Source organism: Alexandromys fortis, unplaced genomic scaffold (genome assembly GCF_014885135.2).
Source record: "Alexandromys fortis isolate MF-2015 unplaced genomic scaffold, M_Fortis_MF-2015_v1.1 scaffold_14, whole genome shotgun sequence".
Lineage (NCBI taxonomy): Eukaryota > Metazoa > Chordata > Mammalia > Rodentia > Cricetidae > Alexandromys > Alexandromys fortis.
The window spans coordinates 5586870-5602340 of record NW_026067910.1 but is presented as its reverse complement, the minus strand read 5'-3'; the positions used below and the strand labels follow the sequence as shown (position 1 = coordinate 5602340).

The 15471-nt window shown below is 36.5% G+C and overlaps 1 protein-coding gene, 1 long non-coding RNA gene and 1 pseudogene across 2 annotated transcripts in view; 1 reads left to right on the top strand and 2 right to left on the bottom strand.

The window, feature by feature from the left end:
• LOC126499022 (amine sulfotransferase-like) overlaps positions 1 to 14614 on the bottom strand; it is a 26878-nt gene extending 12264 nt beyond the window's left edge. The window contains exons 1-5 of the mRNA XM_050138006.1: positions 14474 to 14614; positions 10642 to 10793; positions 9531 to 9739; positions 6973 to 7099; positions 5618 to 5712 (exon numbers count right to left, since the gene is read on the bottom strand). Of these exons, the coding sequence (XP_049993963.1) occupies positions 5618 to 5712; positions 6973 to 7099; positions 9531 to 9739; positions 10642 to 10783 (573 nt within the window). The 5' untranslated portion in view covers positions 10784 to 10793; positions 14474 to 14614. The remainder of the gene's footprint in view (positions 1 to 5617; positions 5713 to 6972; positions 7100 to 9530; positions 9740 to 10641; positions 10794 to 14473) is intronic.
• The window catches only part of LOC126499024 (amine sulfotransferase-like), a 279216-nt pseudogene that overhangs the window by 59811 nt on the left and 203934 nt on the right, over positions 1 to 15471 (bottom strand).
• The window catches only part of LOC126499026 (uncharacterized), a 135103-nt gene that overhangs the window by 56075 nt on the left and 63557 nt on the right, over positions 1 to 15471 (top strand). The gene's annotated exons all lie outside the window — the stretch shown is intronic.

Below are 15471 nucleotides of genomic sequence, written 5' to 3'. Positions count from 1 at the left end.
TGCACCTGCCAAGTTCTTTGATCTGTTTTGTACAAAAACTGAAGCTTTACAGAAGTAAAGTTGCAGCAGATTTTCACTACACAGTGTGTCTGTCTGTCATTTCCCTTGCATCGTATCCTGATTATCCTATCCTTCACCTTGGTCCCCCGTGGGTGGTGGTCTCCGAGAGGGACGGTCCGCGGCATGTGCCACCACTTCCCAGCTGAGGACAGTTATTTTAAAAATGCTATACAAACTAATTCACAATTTCTATGTAGTCTGTAACAAAATTGCTGTTTTTTATTTTTGCAAAAAGAAAAGAAATCTGTGCAAAATTCATATGAAATTTGACACCTCATAGAAGCTAGCTCTTTCTTTCAACATGTGTGCCTCAAGGACTGCAGTTAGCTCATCAGGACTGGCAGGAAACCCTTTACCTACTGAACCATCTCTACTCACAAGAAGTATTTGAATGTCATGGTAATTCTAACAGTGTGGTTATGACTGGAATACAGAAATGCACCAACAGAACAGACTAGACTTCCCAGGAAATAATTTCTCACTTATAATGATAAATGATTTTTGATATGGGCTACCAAGAATGTTAAATGGGAAAGGTCATTCATTTCCACAAATGTTCTTGGGTAAATCAGATGTCCATAAGCTGAATTCTCACCTTACAATGTATTTCAATCAAATGAAAATTGGCCAAACATAAAAGCAAGTGCCTAAACTATGATGCTCTTAGAGAGACTTAAAAGGAGTCTGGTCTACACAGACTGTGTTTACTACACAGGATTTCACAGTGGTGTTCTGAATATTCCTCCACAAGTACAGAGGCATAGGGAAATGATTTATATCATAGCATTTCACAGTGGTGTCTGGGATATATCTTTAGAAATACAGACAGCCAGAAAATACTAAATTGATTATACTAAATTTAGTAATGCCTATATAAAAAGGGAGAAATTCTCTGAAGTGAAAAGTTTACCTATGGAATTGGAGCAATATTTATGTCATTTATCTGATACAGGATTACCACAAAAAAATCCACAACAAAATCAACTTAACTAAAGCTTTAGATAAACGATTTTCAAAGGGAGTCTAGACACATCCATTAAACACAGGAGAAAAATGCTCTCTATTGTGAGTTATTTGGGAAGTGGAAACCAACAAGGGGAACACACCACTTGTGTCCTACTATGATGACTATTCCTTATCAAAGGACAGAAAATCATAAGCGCTGGTGGTGCTGGTAGAAATATAAAGTAGTTCATTTGTAAAGGGAAACTTATGACGCTGGCTTCACAGGACAAAAGCAGAATCACTGTATGATTCAGCAGCTCCACTTCTGGCTTTCACTTCTGATTCCAAATAACTGAACCCCAAATCTCTGAAACATTTGTGCATCCGAATTCACAGCATCGTATGCACAACAGCTAAAATGTGGAATCAAGTCAAACTTATATAGATTATAGAACACAAAAACAATGGGACATGCAGACAGAGAGAGGGAATTCTGATATATGATGCAATAAACATTGATGACATTGAGGACATCACAGTAAGTAAAATAAGTCAATAAAGATACAACTGCATGTCTCCACTCATGCCAAGTACTAAGCTTGAAGAAATTAATACAGGAAGACCATAACGAGATTATTTTTAGGACTGAGAGGAGAAAAATAAGATGTTATGTTTTAACCATCCTAGGGTTCAGCTTGCCAAAAAGAATTGGATAGTGGACATGACAAATGGTCACATAACAGGTCATGATGGTAAAATAGCACATTTCACGTTATGGATTTTAAAATCATAATTAAGAGTGCAATTGGGGTTAATAACTTGAGTAGGAGTATAGTAGTTGTTTATGACAGACTAGTTTTACCTAGAGAAGTTGTGGTATTCTTCATGATGAAAAAGCACTACCCCAAATTCATGAAGAAAATTAATAAGAATGAACACATGGATTTCCTTTGTAGATGTAAAAATAAATATTGATTAAGAGAAGCTTGAAATCTCTTCCATATTTGATGAAAGTTGAGCTTCTGAGGAGTCTATACATTTTATACAAAAAAAGGTGGATTTACATCTGGGGACCAGATGGTTTAGGGCCCTGCTAATATAACTAGAGTATGTTAGTCTACATCTTTGTGTGTGGTCATTTGAGGAAAAAACTTGAGTGTTGTGGTTAATAAAATAATAGGATTCTAATGCTAAGTGATTTACACAAATGGTTTTGATGAACATGACTGACCACAAAACCAAGAACAGAAAGAACATGAAAAACAGGACAATGCAGCTGAAAGAAAGAGAAAAATGATGATAGAATTCTGGATGCTGCCAATAATGGAGTTATTGGAAATATTTTTAACATAATATTATATTCAAGGAGGTAAAAGATAAAAAATTTAAAATGCCTCAACCCAATCCTATAAATGAGAATGAATTAAAAACAAACTGTGTTTAATTAATAAAAAAGTAAATCTCAGAGAATAATTTTAGTACAAGCTTCAGCTCAGATGAACTCAGCAAAATCAAACATGGAGCCAGGAGTAGGAGCAAACTAACTCTCAGAATAATACAGAATGGAAAGTCAAAGATGTTTGCCCCTGTATTAAGAACTGTTGCTGTCTTAGGTGAGGTGACACACACCTTTAATTCCAGGATTCAGGAGGCAGAATCAGTTGGATCTCTGTAAGTTCAAGGCTAGACTGGACTAAATAAAGCATTCTAGACAAGCTAGGACTACATACCGAGACATAATCTCCACAAAAGGAATAAATTAACCAAAATATAAGGAATTTTGTATGTGATACAGTACATTAGACTCCTGTGACCCTCATGTTCATTGTGCAGGATAGTTTCCGAGCAAAAGAGACATTTCCTCAATCTTCCTTTTCTCTGTTCATAATTCTGAGACACATTTTTTGAAAGAGCATTTTTTTTTCGTATAAATCTAATAACACTTCTCTGATTGTCCCCATATTCAATTTTCAATGACTACTAAACTAAGGCACATAATGCAGATGCATTTTTTTTTACTTCAGACTTCAACCAGTTGGAATATACAAAGGAAAAATAAAAACACATGGGAAGGAAAAATTAAGTCCCTCACATCCCAGAAGTATTTGTCATTAAGTGGATTCTGATGTCTTTTCAGGTAAATTAAATATCTTTTGATTTTTTGTGTTCACATTTTAAAGGAAAGCACATGTGGAAAAGACAAGCATGCAGTTCAAGAAGTTATTAGGACACGAATCATAATTCTACTATGTATTTAGAGAACTAAATATATAGGTTATTTTAGAACCCCACAAAATGTATCTCTTCCTAATAGTAAGCCTCATCTTTTCTCCAAACAATGGATGTCCTCATCAATGAGGATGACTTTTTGCTATACCCATACTTTGTCCCATAAATAGGAATCTTTTAACACTGCATTCTATCCAAGGTGTTGTTCCTGAAAAAGGAAAAGAGAAATGTTCCTGTATAGTCATGAAATTCCTAAGGATGGCCCTTCTCAGTCAGTAAATAACCAAACTCGTGTGAATTGAACTGGTTTCATTTCATTTATTGGGGTAATTATTGGAGAAACAAGCATGAAGGTTTAGACAAAAATTACAATGTTTTGCAGCAATGGACAAGGAAGACACCAAAAACTATCCTAACTTTGGTGGAAATAAAATTGCTAGAGAATATTGGGAGTTTTCTCTCTCTTTAAAAAATATTGATGTCGGTTACAATTATGGGAATGATGTGTGAGTATAGTCAGTAGGTAAATCTTCACATCTATTTTGTCTACTCACATTTATCATTTTCACTTTTAAACTCATGGTAGGGAATGATATTTCAAAGAGACTAATTTTGCTCCATTTCTGTGTTTTTTAAAAACTCTTAATGTCTCTTCATTACTTTGGGATTACAGAAATAATCATTAGCATGACCCACAGATCTTGCACAGTCTTGACTCTGGTCTCACATACTAGTTTCTTGTCCCCCACCCTATACCTTTGACGTCCTTTCCTTACTTATATTGTACTGTATTGCTTCAAATAAAATTATTCTTGTGTTTTGTTCTTACCCATTTTCTTTTAGTTAGTTTATATATATTAACTTGTAAATCTCATGTTACATTTACCACCCAGAAAAGCCATTATCCTTAGTTATACCAGAAAACTTTATATGAATGCTGACATCATATTTGGCATTTCTTTAATAACTACACTTACTAATCTAAAATCTCTAAAAGTTTAAAAATCGTAGTGTGTGTGTGTATGTGTGTATGCGTGTGAGCTACATGATAGGAACTTGTGCTATTGTGCATGGGCGAACTCAGAAGACAAATTTAAGGAGTTATTTCTGATTTTCCACCTTTATGGAAGCTGTGAGGAATGAATTTGGTTTGTCAGGCACACATTGGAAGGCCCTTTACCCACTTTGCCCTGTCACCAGCCAAGATACTCTTATGGATTTTTTCTTTGGGTATTTGCTTTTTGACTGTTTGCCTTCCTTGTTAACTCATGAAGTCTTCAAAAAGGTAAGTCCTTGTTTACTCTTGTTTTGCAGTCTGTCACAGAGAGGACATTCACTTATTTTTCATTACTCAATCTGTCAATAAGTATCAGAGTTTGGTGAACTTTAACTCTTTTTCTTTGATTTAAAGATACTGTTTAATTGTGAACAATTAAAAAATATTCTCTAGATTCATCTGAGAGTTGCTCCAAGATTATTTTTTTTACAAAAACAGAGAATTTGTCCCATCAGTCAAATTATTGTCTATGGCTCTAGTTGTTCACATTTTATAGTAGATACAAGCCTTGCTGATATTTGCTGGCCTATAGCAAATGTGAGCATGGGAAACTGTAGTAAAATGGGTTATCATGTCAGCTCTAGCCTCCATGAGAATAAAGCCAAAGGAAATGAAGTCACCATTCAAAACCTTACTTTTATCTAGTGTTATTGCTATACATCTTCAACTATAAGACATGTACTTGGCCTAATGTCCACCAACAAATGAAAGAGTAAATAATTTATAATATATATCATATATTATAATAAATGTAATAAAATATATTATTATTTAGATATAAAAATGAAATAAAATTCTATCATTTGCAGTAAAATGTATGAAATTAAGGACAGCAGGTTAAGTTAATGAGCCAGACAATGACACAAATTTCTTGTGTTTTCTTATATGTTGAAACATAAAGTAAACCTTAAACTACTTTTAAGTGTTTTTGTGTTTAGCAGTAATTGGGGAAGGTCTGAGGGGGAAGAAATGAATGAAAAGCATGACAAGATAAGAATAATGTATATTCTATTCATGGGCAAGGATATAACATCAAATTCCACTAATGAATGTAATTCACATGTGATAATAAAGTTTTTAATTATGGAAGCCATTGTTGCTGTGAAGTTTAGGGGTTGCCTTTGATACATAAAAAGGGATCACAAACAATGACTTCACAGGGAGAAGAGAGTACAGAAGTCCAGGGAATGAGGTAGAGGCTGGACATTAGGAATCATCTCCAACAAAAAGCCCAAAACAGAATTAAAGTATGAAGATATCTTGGAGAATGTGTTTTCAGTCTAGAGAAGAACTGTGTAAAAGAAATCATTTTAAAATACAACTTACCTTCTTCATATCTTCATAGCTCAGGAACATAATATTGAAGTCATGTCTGTGTTCATACCAGCCTCTTATGTGGTCAAACCAATTGCTTCCTACCACTGGGAAGAAAAGTAACAAGTGAGAATGCCAAGCTGTGTGTTCATGTAGTGGACAACAAACTCTGAGCCTTTTTTTTATGGTTTGGAATTTTTAGACATAAAATAGAGGGCCTGAAATGGACATCTGTATCTCTATTTTTAAAATGTTTAATAGTTTAGGGGAAACAATTACCCGATATTTATAGAAACCTGTCTATATAATGCTACTAAAGAAGTATGAAAGAAATAATAGAGAAATAAAGGGCCTGAGGCTTCAGGTGGCTTTAAGGCACACTGGTTCTTTTTCCTTCTTTTCCAGAGAGGGCACAAGCCTCTGTTTCTCCTCTTGTTCACTGTCAGCAGTGGCCAGAATCTATCATCTTACAAGCAAGTAAAATTCTGATTCCACGTGTGATGTGATGTGAGATAATGCTCTTGTACCCTGTAAAGATTTGTCACTTGTATTGGTTTAATAAAATGCTGAGTGGCCAGTATCTAGGCATGAAGTATAGGTGGAGTACCCACACTAGGAAAATTCTGGGAAGAGGAAAGACAGAGATAGTCATCATACTGAGGAAGCAAGATGAAAATGCTGCACTGAGAAAAGATAACAAGTCAAGTAGTTAAATATATAGAGAAATTATGGGTTAATTTAAGTTGTAAGAGTTAGTTAATAATAAGCCTGATCTAATAGGCCAAAATAAATTAATATGTAATTAATATAAACCTCTGTGTTTTTCGGGGGGACTTAATGACTGTGGCCCCATGTGGAACAGTAACTTCTGTCTACAGTGTTGAGCCTCTTTCCTTAATTAATCCACCTATGTAATAGAATGAACAATTCCACTGCTGTAGTATAAAGCCATACACAGGCTCATGCAAAACATTCAACCACTCTCAGCATTTTCTCTGACAGAATGGATTATTCTACCTTTGCACTTGTTGGAAGTAATTGATAGAATATCCGTAAACCAAAATAGTTTTTTCATGACATGCCTTTGTAATCCTGGCAATCCTCAAACGTTGCATAAAGATAGAAAAGCCAGTTGATAGCATATAGAGTTGACATACCATTGTCACTAGAGATACGTTCTTTGTGTTTTGTTTTGTTTTTTGTTTGTCTGATATTGTTTTTCTTGTCTAGTATTTTGTTGTTGTTGTTCCTTTAAATAAGAAATGCCCTGCTCCATTTCTTTGTTATGTTCTGTAAGTCCGAGAATTTGGCTTACTGTTACCTTTTGTGTGATTCATTTGAGTCTGGGTTGATTAATTAATACTTACCTCTTCCATCTAGAAATGTTTGCATAAACGTTTCTATAGTGTTTGAGGCTTCAAGTATAACCATCAAATTTGAATAATGAAAGTAGGAGGTCAAAACATCTTTAGGATTTCTGTAGATATAAAGAATCTGTAGATAGAATTATGGAATTATTTCTTTAAGCAAATCTTGGTTGTGCTTATAAGTTTTTAAATACAATTTTATAATATTTGATTGTGACAATAAGTATAATTATTTCTTCTAGTCTTTGAGCTGTACCAAGTCAAGTGTTTATTATTTATATTTTGGTATTCCAGAAAATACTGTAATAAACAACCTTCCTCTATGACATTTCATGTTTAAGAATGTAGCTCAAAAGGAGGTCAAGATCATAATGGGTACTCCCACTGAAACAGTCTACCTGAGATAATGGTAATTCACCAACTCCAACCCAACATGGAAGGAATAAGCATATGTCCAAACTAGTCCCATTTAGTGGGGCTGACAGTTGTATGGCTGGGGCAGTCTGAGGGGCCAGTGGCAGTGGCACCAGGATTTATTCCTACTGCTTATACTGGCTTTTTGGGAAACTTTTCTCTTTGGATAGATACCTTGCTCAATCTAGATAGAGTAGGGAGGGCCGTGGACTTTACCCAAAGCAATGTACCTTGTCCTTTCTGAGGAGTGGGTGGGGAGTCAGCAGTGGTAAGTTGAGTGAATGGGAGGAAGGGAGGGATTGGAGATAAATCTAAAATGAAAACTAATAGTCATATTGGTATAACTAGTTATCAACTTATAATCTTCAAAAATGAGAATTCCTTCATATTTTTCAGAAAATTAATTTAAACATGAGTTAAAAGCATAAGTAGTATAAAAACTTACATAGAAATAATAATCTGTGGGCATCTGTCCACAACATTAAAACCTGGGTATCTACTGCAGGAGGAGGAGCTCATGCCAGCTTTGGCTACATGAAATACTCTCTTAAGAAAAGAAAATAATGTAAGGGAGGGAGGAAAAGAACAAGAAAGAAAAGCCAAAGCCCAAACAACATATCTCAATAAACCTCTTAAAGAAAGTCAAGAATACCATGAAAAAAACAATCAAACAAGTGAAGGTAATGATTCAAGACTTGAAAATTCAAATAGAGGCAATAAAGAAAACAAAAACCGAGGAAATTCTAAATGTGGAAAATCAGGGTAAATGAGCAGGAACTACAAATGCAAGCATAACCAACAGAATGAAAGAGTTGGAAGAGAGAATCTTGGGCATTGAATATAAAATAGAGAAAATGGATTCATCAGTCAAAAAAGAAGTTTAATCCAACAAATTCTTAGCATAAAATATCCAGGAAATCGACACCATGAAACGACCAAACCTAAAAATAATAGGGATTGAAGAAGGAGAATACCAGCTCAAAGGCATAGAAAATATTCAACAAAATCATAGAAAACTTTCCCACCCTAAAGAAAGAAATGCCTGTGAAGGTACAAGAAACATACAGAGCACCCATTCCATTAGAACCCCCTAAAAGTCCTCTCGCCATATAGCATGGTGGGGAATCCCAGAGAGACAGCTGACCTGAGCAAGTGGGAACTCAGAGACTATAGACTGACAGCTGGGGAACCTGCATAGGACTGAACTAGACCCTCTAAATGTGGGTGACAAATATGTGGTTTGATCTTTTGGAGGGGCACTGCCAGTCACACCAGGACCTATCCCAGGTGCATAAATCTGCTTTTCAGAGTCAGTTCCCTATATTGGGATACCTTACTCAGGCTTGATATTAGAGGTAGGGGCTTGCTCCTGCCTCAAGTTAGTATTCCAGACCTTGTTGATTTCTGAAGGAAGGCCTTTCTCCCTCTGAGAAATGAATGGAAAATGGGAAGAGGGGAGGTGGGAGATGGATGAAAATATTAGAGGGGGAACTGGTGTTGGCATATAGAATGAAAATTAATTTTTTAATAAATATGAAAAATAACAATGAAAAGAAAAATCAGTTTTATAAAACAAATTTTAAGAATGTTGTTGATGAAAACACAAACAATGAGGATGAGGTAAAATAGATTCATATCTAGAAGTGATAGAAAGCAAACTGACAGAAGAATGTAGTAAAATATTGGGCTAATGATAGACCCTTTTTTCATAATCAAAAATAACGATGGCCAATAAGCATCCAACATGGTTACTTCCATTATAAGGATGAGGATGCAACTTAAGATACATTTGAGACACCTCTTCCTAGATGCCATGTTTATAAACATCTAAAAGTCTGATATGTCACGTTACTAGGGAAACACTAAGAAGACATCTGTTGAGCATTTCTGCAAGAAATGACAAATACACTTTCTTCAGAATTACTGCACCACATTTGTAAGTGGAGTACTCTGGTCACTGTGGCTCTGCAGCTCTATTCATGGGTATGGGTTCTAAGGAAGCTGCTGGGAGAGTACCAGGAGACACACTCAAGAACATTCATAGCAGCTGCATCACAGTGGCAAAATATTGGAATAGACTAATTATTCAGTACTTAGAGAAGGCATTTCATGTGTACAGTAAATCAATAAGCTCTCTGACATACTTTGACTTTTTTGTTCTTGAAAACTTTTGGCACCAAATAATATGGGAGGTGGGTAGAAAAGATACGAGGTGATGGCATTTTGGCAAAGTCCATATTATGATTATTGTACTCAAAAAATGGTGCTCTGTCTATTGTTTGGATGTTTTCAGTGTTGTTCCGGTGGCCCTCAAAATAAATCAGGCTGAGGATCTGCTGTGTCCAGACGGTACCTGTAAGAACAAATAACAATCCCATTTTTGATACTAAAATAAGTTTTAATAATGAATACCAAATGTCATCCATTTTAACAATGATTTGGAGTTCTCTTTTTCTTTAGCACCCCAGGCATGCTTGAACGTGCCCCTTTTTCATTCCCCTTTGTCTCTAATGAACTCTCAAGTCAGTAAGGCTGAACTGTACACCTCTTTGTTTCCTTCTCACTTACAAAGATGTGGTTATTGATAATGAGAATCCAGATAATTCTTGTAGTATTGTTGAAATGACAGTGTGTGGAAAGGAGAATATTTATGCACTTATTGTAAAACCAAAATACCAGGAAGTTGTGGCACACACCTTTAATCCCTGCAATGATGAGGCAGAGGTAGATGGATCTCTGTGAGTTCAAAGCCAGCCTGGTCTACAAGAGCTAGGTGCAGGACAGGTTCCAAAATGACAGAGAAACCCTATCTTGAAAAAAACAAAACAAAATTGATGTGAGAGTCCCCTGTGTGGGCTATGATTACCATTAATGAATAAAGAAACTGCCTTGGCATGTTAATAGGGAAAAACTTAGGTAGGTAGGAGCATTGGACTGAATGCTGGGAGAAAGAATGCTGGTGCTAAGGACATGCCATAGCTCCTCTTCCAGAGATAGAAGTGCCAAAACTTTGCTGGTAGGTCATGACCTTGTGGCGATATACAGATTAATAGAAATGGGCTTAATTAAGATGTAAGAGTTATCCCATAAGAAACTAGAGCTAATGAGCCAAGCAGTGATTCAATTAACACAGTTTCTGTGTAATTATTTTGGTTCTGGGCAGCTGGTATGAACAAGCGGTTCCTTGTAACACAAAATAAAACAAACAAACACAAAACAAAGACAAATGCCATATGGTCTATTTGTGCCACTCACCAGATTTTGGATATGTGACTATGAAGACATCATCATCTCTAATTTCCTGATCATCCATGTTTTCCACTATGTTCATTTTAACTAAAGTTCTTTCAAAGTTATAGCCTCTGAAGTTAAGTAAATATTCATCTTGATTGTCCATAGTGATTTACCTAGAAGCAAAAATGACAAAATTTTCTTTACTTCCATAGTATTTTCCAATAGTGAGGAATGCTTTTGAGAGGTCTACATGTAAGTAATGCTATATGTAAGGCGGCTCTAAGACCTTGTAGAAAGCAGAATAACATTACAGATTATATCTGAATTTGCAGAGATATTGGCCAATCACACACACAGGGAATGGCCATAGCTGCTGCCTTACATAGAAAGACAATTAATGATGTCCTATCGTAGCAGAGAGATCTAGGCCCAGGGAGAATGCAAGCTACAGGACTTCCTGGAAGCTGTTTTGGATGCGGTCTTACAGGGCATCAGGTCAGACAATGTCCTGATAGGAGAGTAAGCCTGAGGACAAGAAGAGAACCAAGAACATATAGGAGATACAAGAGAGGAAAACATTGGACTAGTGAGTGCAGATCAAAAGGAGATGACCTAGGAAATCCCCTTTTAGGAACCAGATGCTGTAGTTAGCCTCAGGCCCTGAGACATAATTAATTATGGGGCAATTCAGCAACTTCTTCTCCCACAAGGAAATCCATTCAGGACCTTTTTAGAACAACCACAGGAAATGCATGGCTTGACCTCAGTTCTTCCATATGCATGGTTCAGACATCCAAAGTGGGGATGCAAGCTCTCCCCACTGGGGTTTATGGATCCTTATTAAAGAGCACTGTAGATCTGTTACTAGGAAGAAGTTGCACCATTATGAAAGGAATTACTGTTGTTCCTGGAGTCATTGATGCTGACTTTGAGGGAGAGATCATTTTAATGACTCACTCACCAAGTTGAGTTTCTGTAATAAAAGCAGGTCAGAGGCTTGCACAATTAATTTTACTACCTGATGTGCAAACCCAAAATCAAGTTAAGAAAGATAAGAGAGGAAAGGATGAATTTGGTTCATCAGATGCCCATTGTCTACAAGCCATAGGACCTCAGAGAGCAGTACTCACTTTGTTTATAAATGGAAAAAAAATTTCTGATCGTCTATATACTGGAATATATATTTTGGTTATAACTGCTAGCCAGTGGCCTTTTAAGTAGCCAAAGACAGATACTATTACACAACTACAAGGAATTGGCCAGACTTGAAATCCCGAACAAACAGTAATGAACTGCACTGGAGAGGGCCATGAAGGAACTTGCCAGCCATATATTATTCTTCATTTATCTATAAATTTATGGGGCTGAGATATTATGTCCAGAATGGTAATATATTTATATTCTCCCAGCATACCTATTACTAATTAACTGTTTCAACAAGTATTATTGCCTAATCAAGGTCTAGGCAAGGAAAATAAGGGAAGGATTTATCCTATAATACCAATGGTAGACATCCTAGGACAGGATTTGGGGTATTTTTTAGGAGAGATCACTGAAAAATCTGCACTTCATGCAGACCCAATATCTTGGGAAGTGATGAGCCTGTATGGGTAAATCAGTGGTGTCTAACAAGAGAAAAATTACAAGCTGCCTGACATTAGTGCAGAAACAGATGAATAATGGATACATTATACCATATAATATAGGTGGAGTAGACCAAACAGACTTCTGGGAAGAAGGGAAGTGAGCCAGACGCTATAGCTCTCCTCTCCAACATGGATGCAGGTTAAGATCCTTCCTTATAAGCCACCACCTCGTAGTGCTACACAGATTATTAGAAATGGGTTAAACAAGATGTGAGAATTAGCCAGTAAGAGGCTAGAGCTAATGGGCTAAGCAGTGTTTAAAAGAATACAGTTTGTGTGTTGTTATTTCGGGGCATAAGCTATCCAGGTGCTGGGCAGCAGGAGCAGCCCGCTGCTCATATATTTACAGTGGAGATTGATTCAGGATTTAAGGGAAGTTAATGGAACCATACAGCTGATGGGAGCATTATAACCAGGGCTGCCTTCTCCTACCACAATACCAAAAGGCACCCATAAAATTATTTTAAACTTAAAAGATTGTTTTTATACCATCCCTTTGGTGCCACAAGATTGCCAACTTTTAGCATCCCCTCAGTTAATTTCAGAGAGCCAATGGAGAGATATCAATGGAGCATCTTACCCCAGGGTATAACACAGTGCCACCTTATGCCAGAAGTTTATAGCTCAGGATATACAAAATGTCAGAGATCAATTTCCACATTTTGTCCATTATATGTATGATATCTTGGTTGCCCATAGAGATGTAGGAGTTTTATTTGAGATGTATGAACTACTACAACAGAGCCTTAGCCATGTGGGGCTAGTTATTACTCCAGAGAAAGGGCAGAGGCACCCACTTTTCCAGACTTAGGTCTTATAAAGAAATTAAGCCTCAAAACATATAAATCAGGAAAGATGGTTTAAAGACAATAAATGACACTAAAAGTTGTTAGGAAATATACAAGAGCTGAGACCTTATCTAAGGTATCCTATGGGAGACCTTGAGACTCTAAGTGAAATCCTTAGAGGGGATAGTCATCCAAATTCCAGCAGACAGCTTTCTGAAGCTGCCAGACAGGTTCTCTCCCAGGTAGAGCAGGCTATGCAAGAATCACAGGTACATTATATTAATTGCAGCCAAACATGGGAAGTGTGTATTTTACCCACAAAACTAGCTCCTACAGTGGTTTTAGGACAAAACAAGCACCTTCTTGTATTATCAATTAAGGTATTAAATACTTATTTTGAAGCAGTAACAAACTTAGCACAGAAGAGCAAGATGAAATCTAGAAAAAAAATTGGCAAGGGACTGGCTATAATCAATGTTCCTCAAACTAAGCAACAAATTAAATGGTTATTCCAAAATAGTGATTCTTGAGCAATTGTGTTTGCTCAGTTTCAAGGCCAGATTAAATAATCTTTTCCCAGATGACCAGTTGCTGCAAACAACTGCTTTTATTCATTTTCCCTAAAGTGGTAGCAATATGCTTTGTTAATTTTTACTGATGGCTCTTCTAATGGGACAGCTGCATATGTGGTTAATGGTAATGGATATGCCGTGCAGTCATAACCAGCTTCAGCTCAAATAATAAAGCTGTGAGCTGTGGCTTTAGTGTTTCAAAAATTTGCATATGAGGCATTTAATCTATATACTGACAGCTGATACATTTAAAGTGCTCTTCAGGTCCTTGAGACCATCCCTTAGATTGGAACCAGCAATAAACAAGTTAAGGTTCTGTTCCAGCAGATTAAAGAGAACATACAACAGTGAAAGTTACCCTGTTTTCTAGGACATATCAGAGCACATCCAAATCTTTCTGGTTCATTAACTGAAGGTAATACTTTAGCTGACAAACTTACAAAAATAATTGCTCTATCACAAGTTGAGCTTGCTCAGCAGTTGCATGCTTTGCACCATCAAAATAGTTTAAGAGAGCAGTTTAAATTAACCAGGGAAGCTGCTTGCCAAATTGTTAAGCAACTGGAGATGTGCCTACAATATTTACCTGTACCTCATTTGGGGGTAAATCCCCAAGGGCTGCTTCCTAATCATTAAGATAGAATTTTAAGAACCATGTCTCTCAAAAGTAGGGGAGTTAGATATGTTGAGAAAGATTCATATAGAACCCTGATATTAGTGTTGTAAGGTGGTCTGTATTTCCTTATTATCATTTAAGTCCAAAGAAAGGGGAAAGGTAGAAAATTCAAGAAAAAAGAATAAATAAGGCAAGCAGAAGATAAAATGAAGGTTGAGAGATGCCATTTACCTTTACTCTTGACTGCAGATCAACTGAGGAAAAAAACCAAGTCAGTTTAAGTGATAAGACAGGCAGGAATCATAAGGTTGCTGAGGTACAAATAGGCTTGACAGAGTTTGTTTGCATGAGTACTTCAGCCTTGATAAATTGGGTAAAAGTTGACTTTTTAAAAAACCTCTCATGTTTTTCCGGGAAACACAGACAACCACAGGAACACAAAGTTCATATTTACTCAGTTACTGAAATCACCAAGTCAACATAAGATGTATTTGAAAGCGACAGCTGCAATGTGCTTTGATGTCATCTTTGAATAAAAGGTAATCCAGGCAGTCTGGGGGTCTGGGCCTGGTTCCATTCCTCAAAGTTTTATCTTCAGTCTCCCATGCCCCGGTCCTGTTGTTCATCAAGTCCATCTCTTCTGTTAGAAACAGTTTGTAGTAACAGAGGACTCAGTGAGTAAATAAATTCATTTTCAAATTCTCAAAGTGCCCTTTCTTAGCAATGCTTTTCCAATCCTGCCTGTTTTCTTATTAATACATACAACCTGCATTTTATTTTCTACAGTAGTAGGCTTTTGCCCCAGTTCTGTCCTACCATCTTCTCTCATCTCTTAATCCATTCTTCCACCTTCTCTTTCCTACATAAGCCGCAATTTAATGATGATTCTCAGGTTCCCACAAAACACAGAATTTGACCTCAGAAGAGATTCTTAATCTATTTAATATAAAACTTTCCCTGATAATGGAACAGGACATAATCTGAGGGTAATTTAATCTTCTAAACCTCAAGGCTATTCTTAAGTTTTCAGCGTTGCAAACTGAAGCAGTGTTTACAAATGAATCCAGTTTGTGAGGGCCCTACAGTGCCCAGTGTAGAAATTGGTATAGTAGTTGGCTTACTCAAAGGGGCAGCCTAGCTAAGCATTCTGACTGTATGACAGTAGACACTAGTTGTCACTGAGATGAAAGGTTTCAGGGCTCTATGAAATATTTGGATCATATATATAT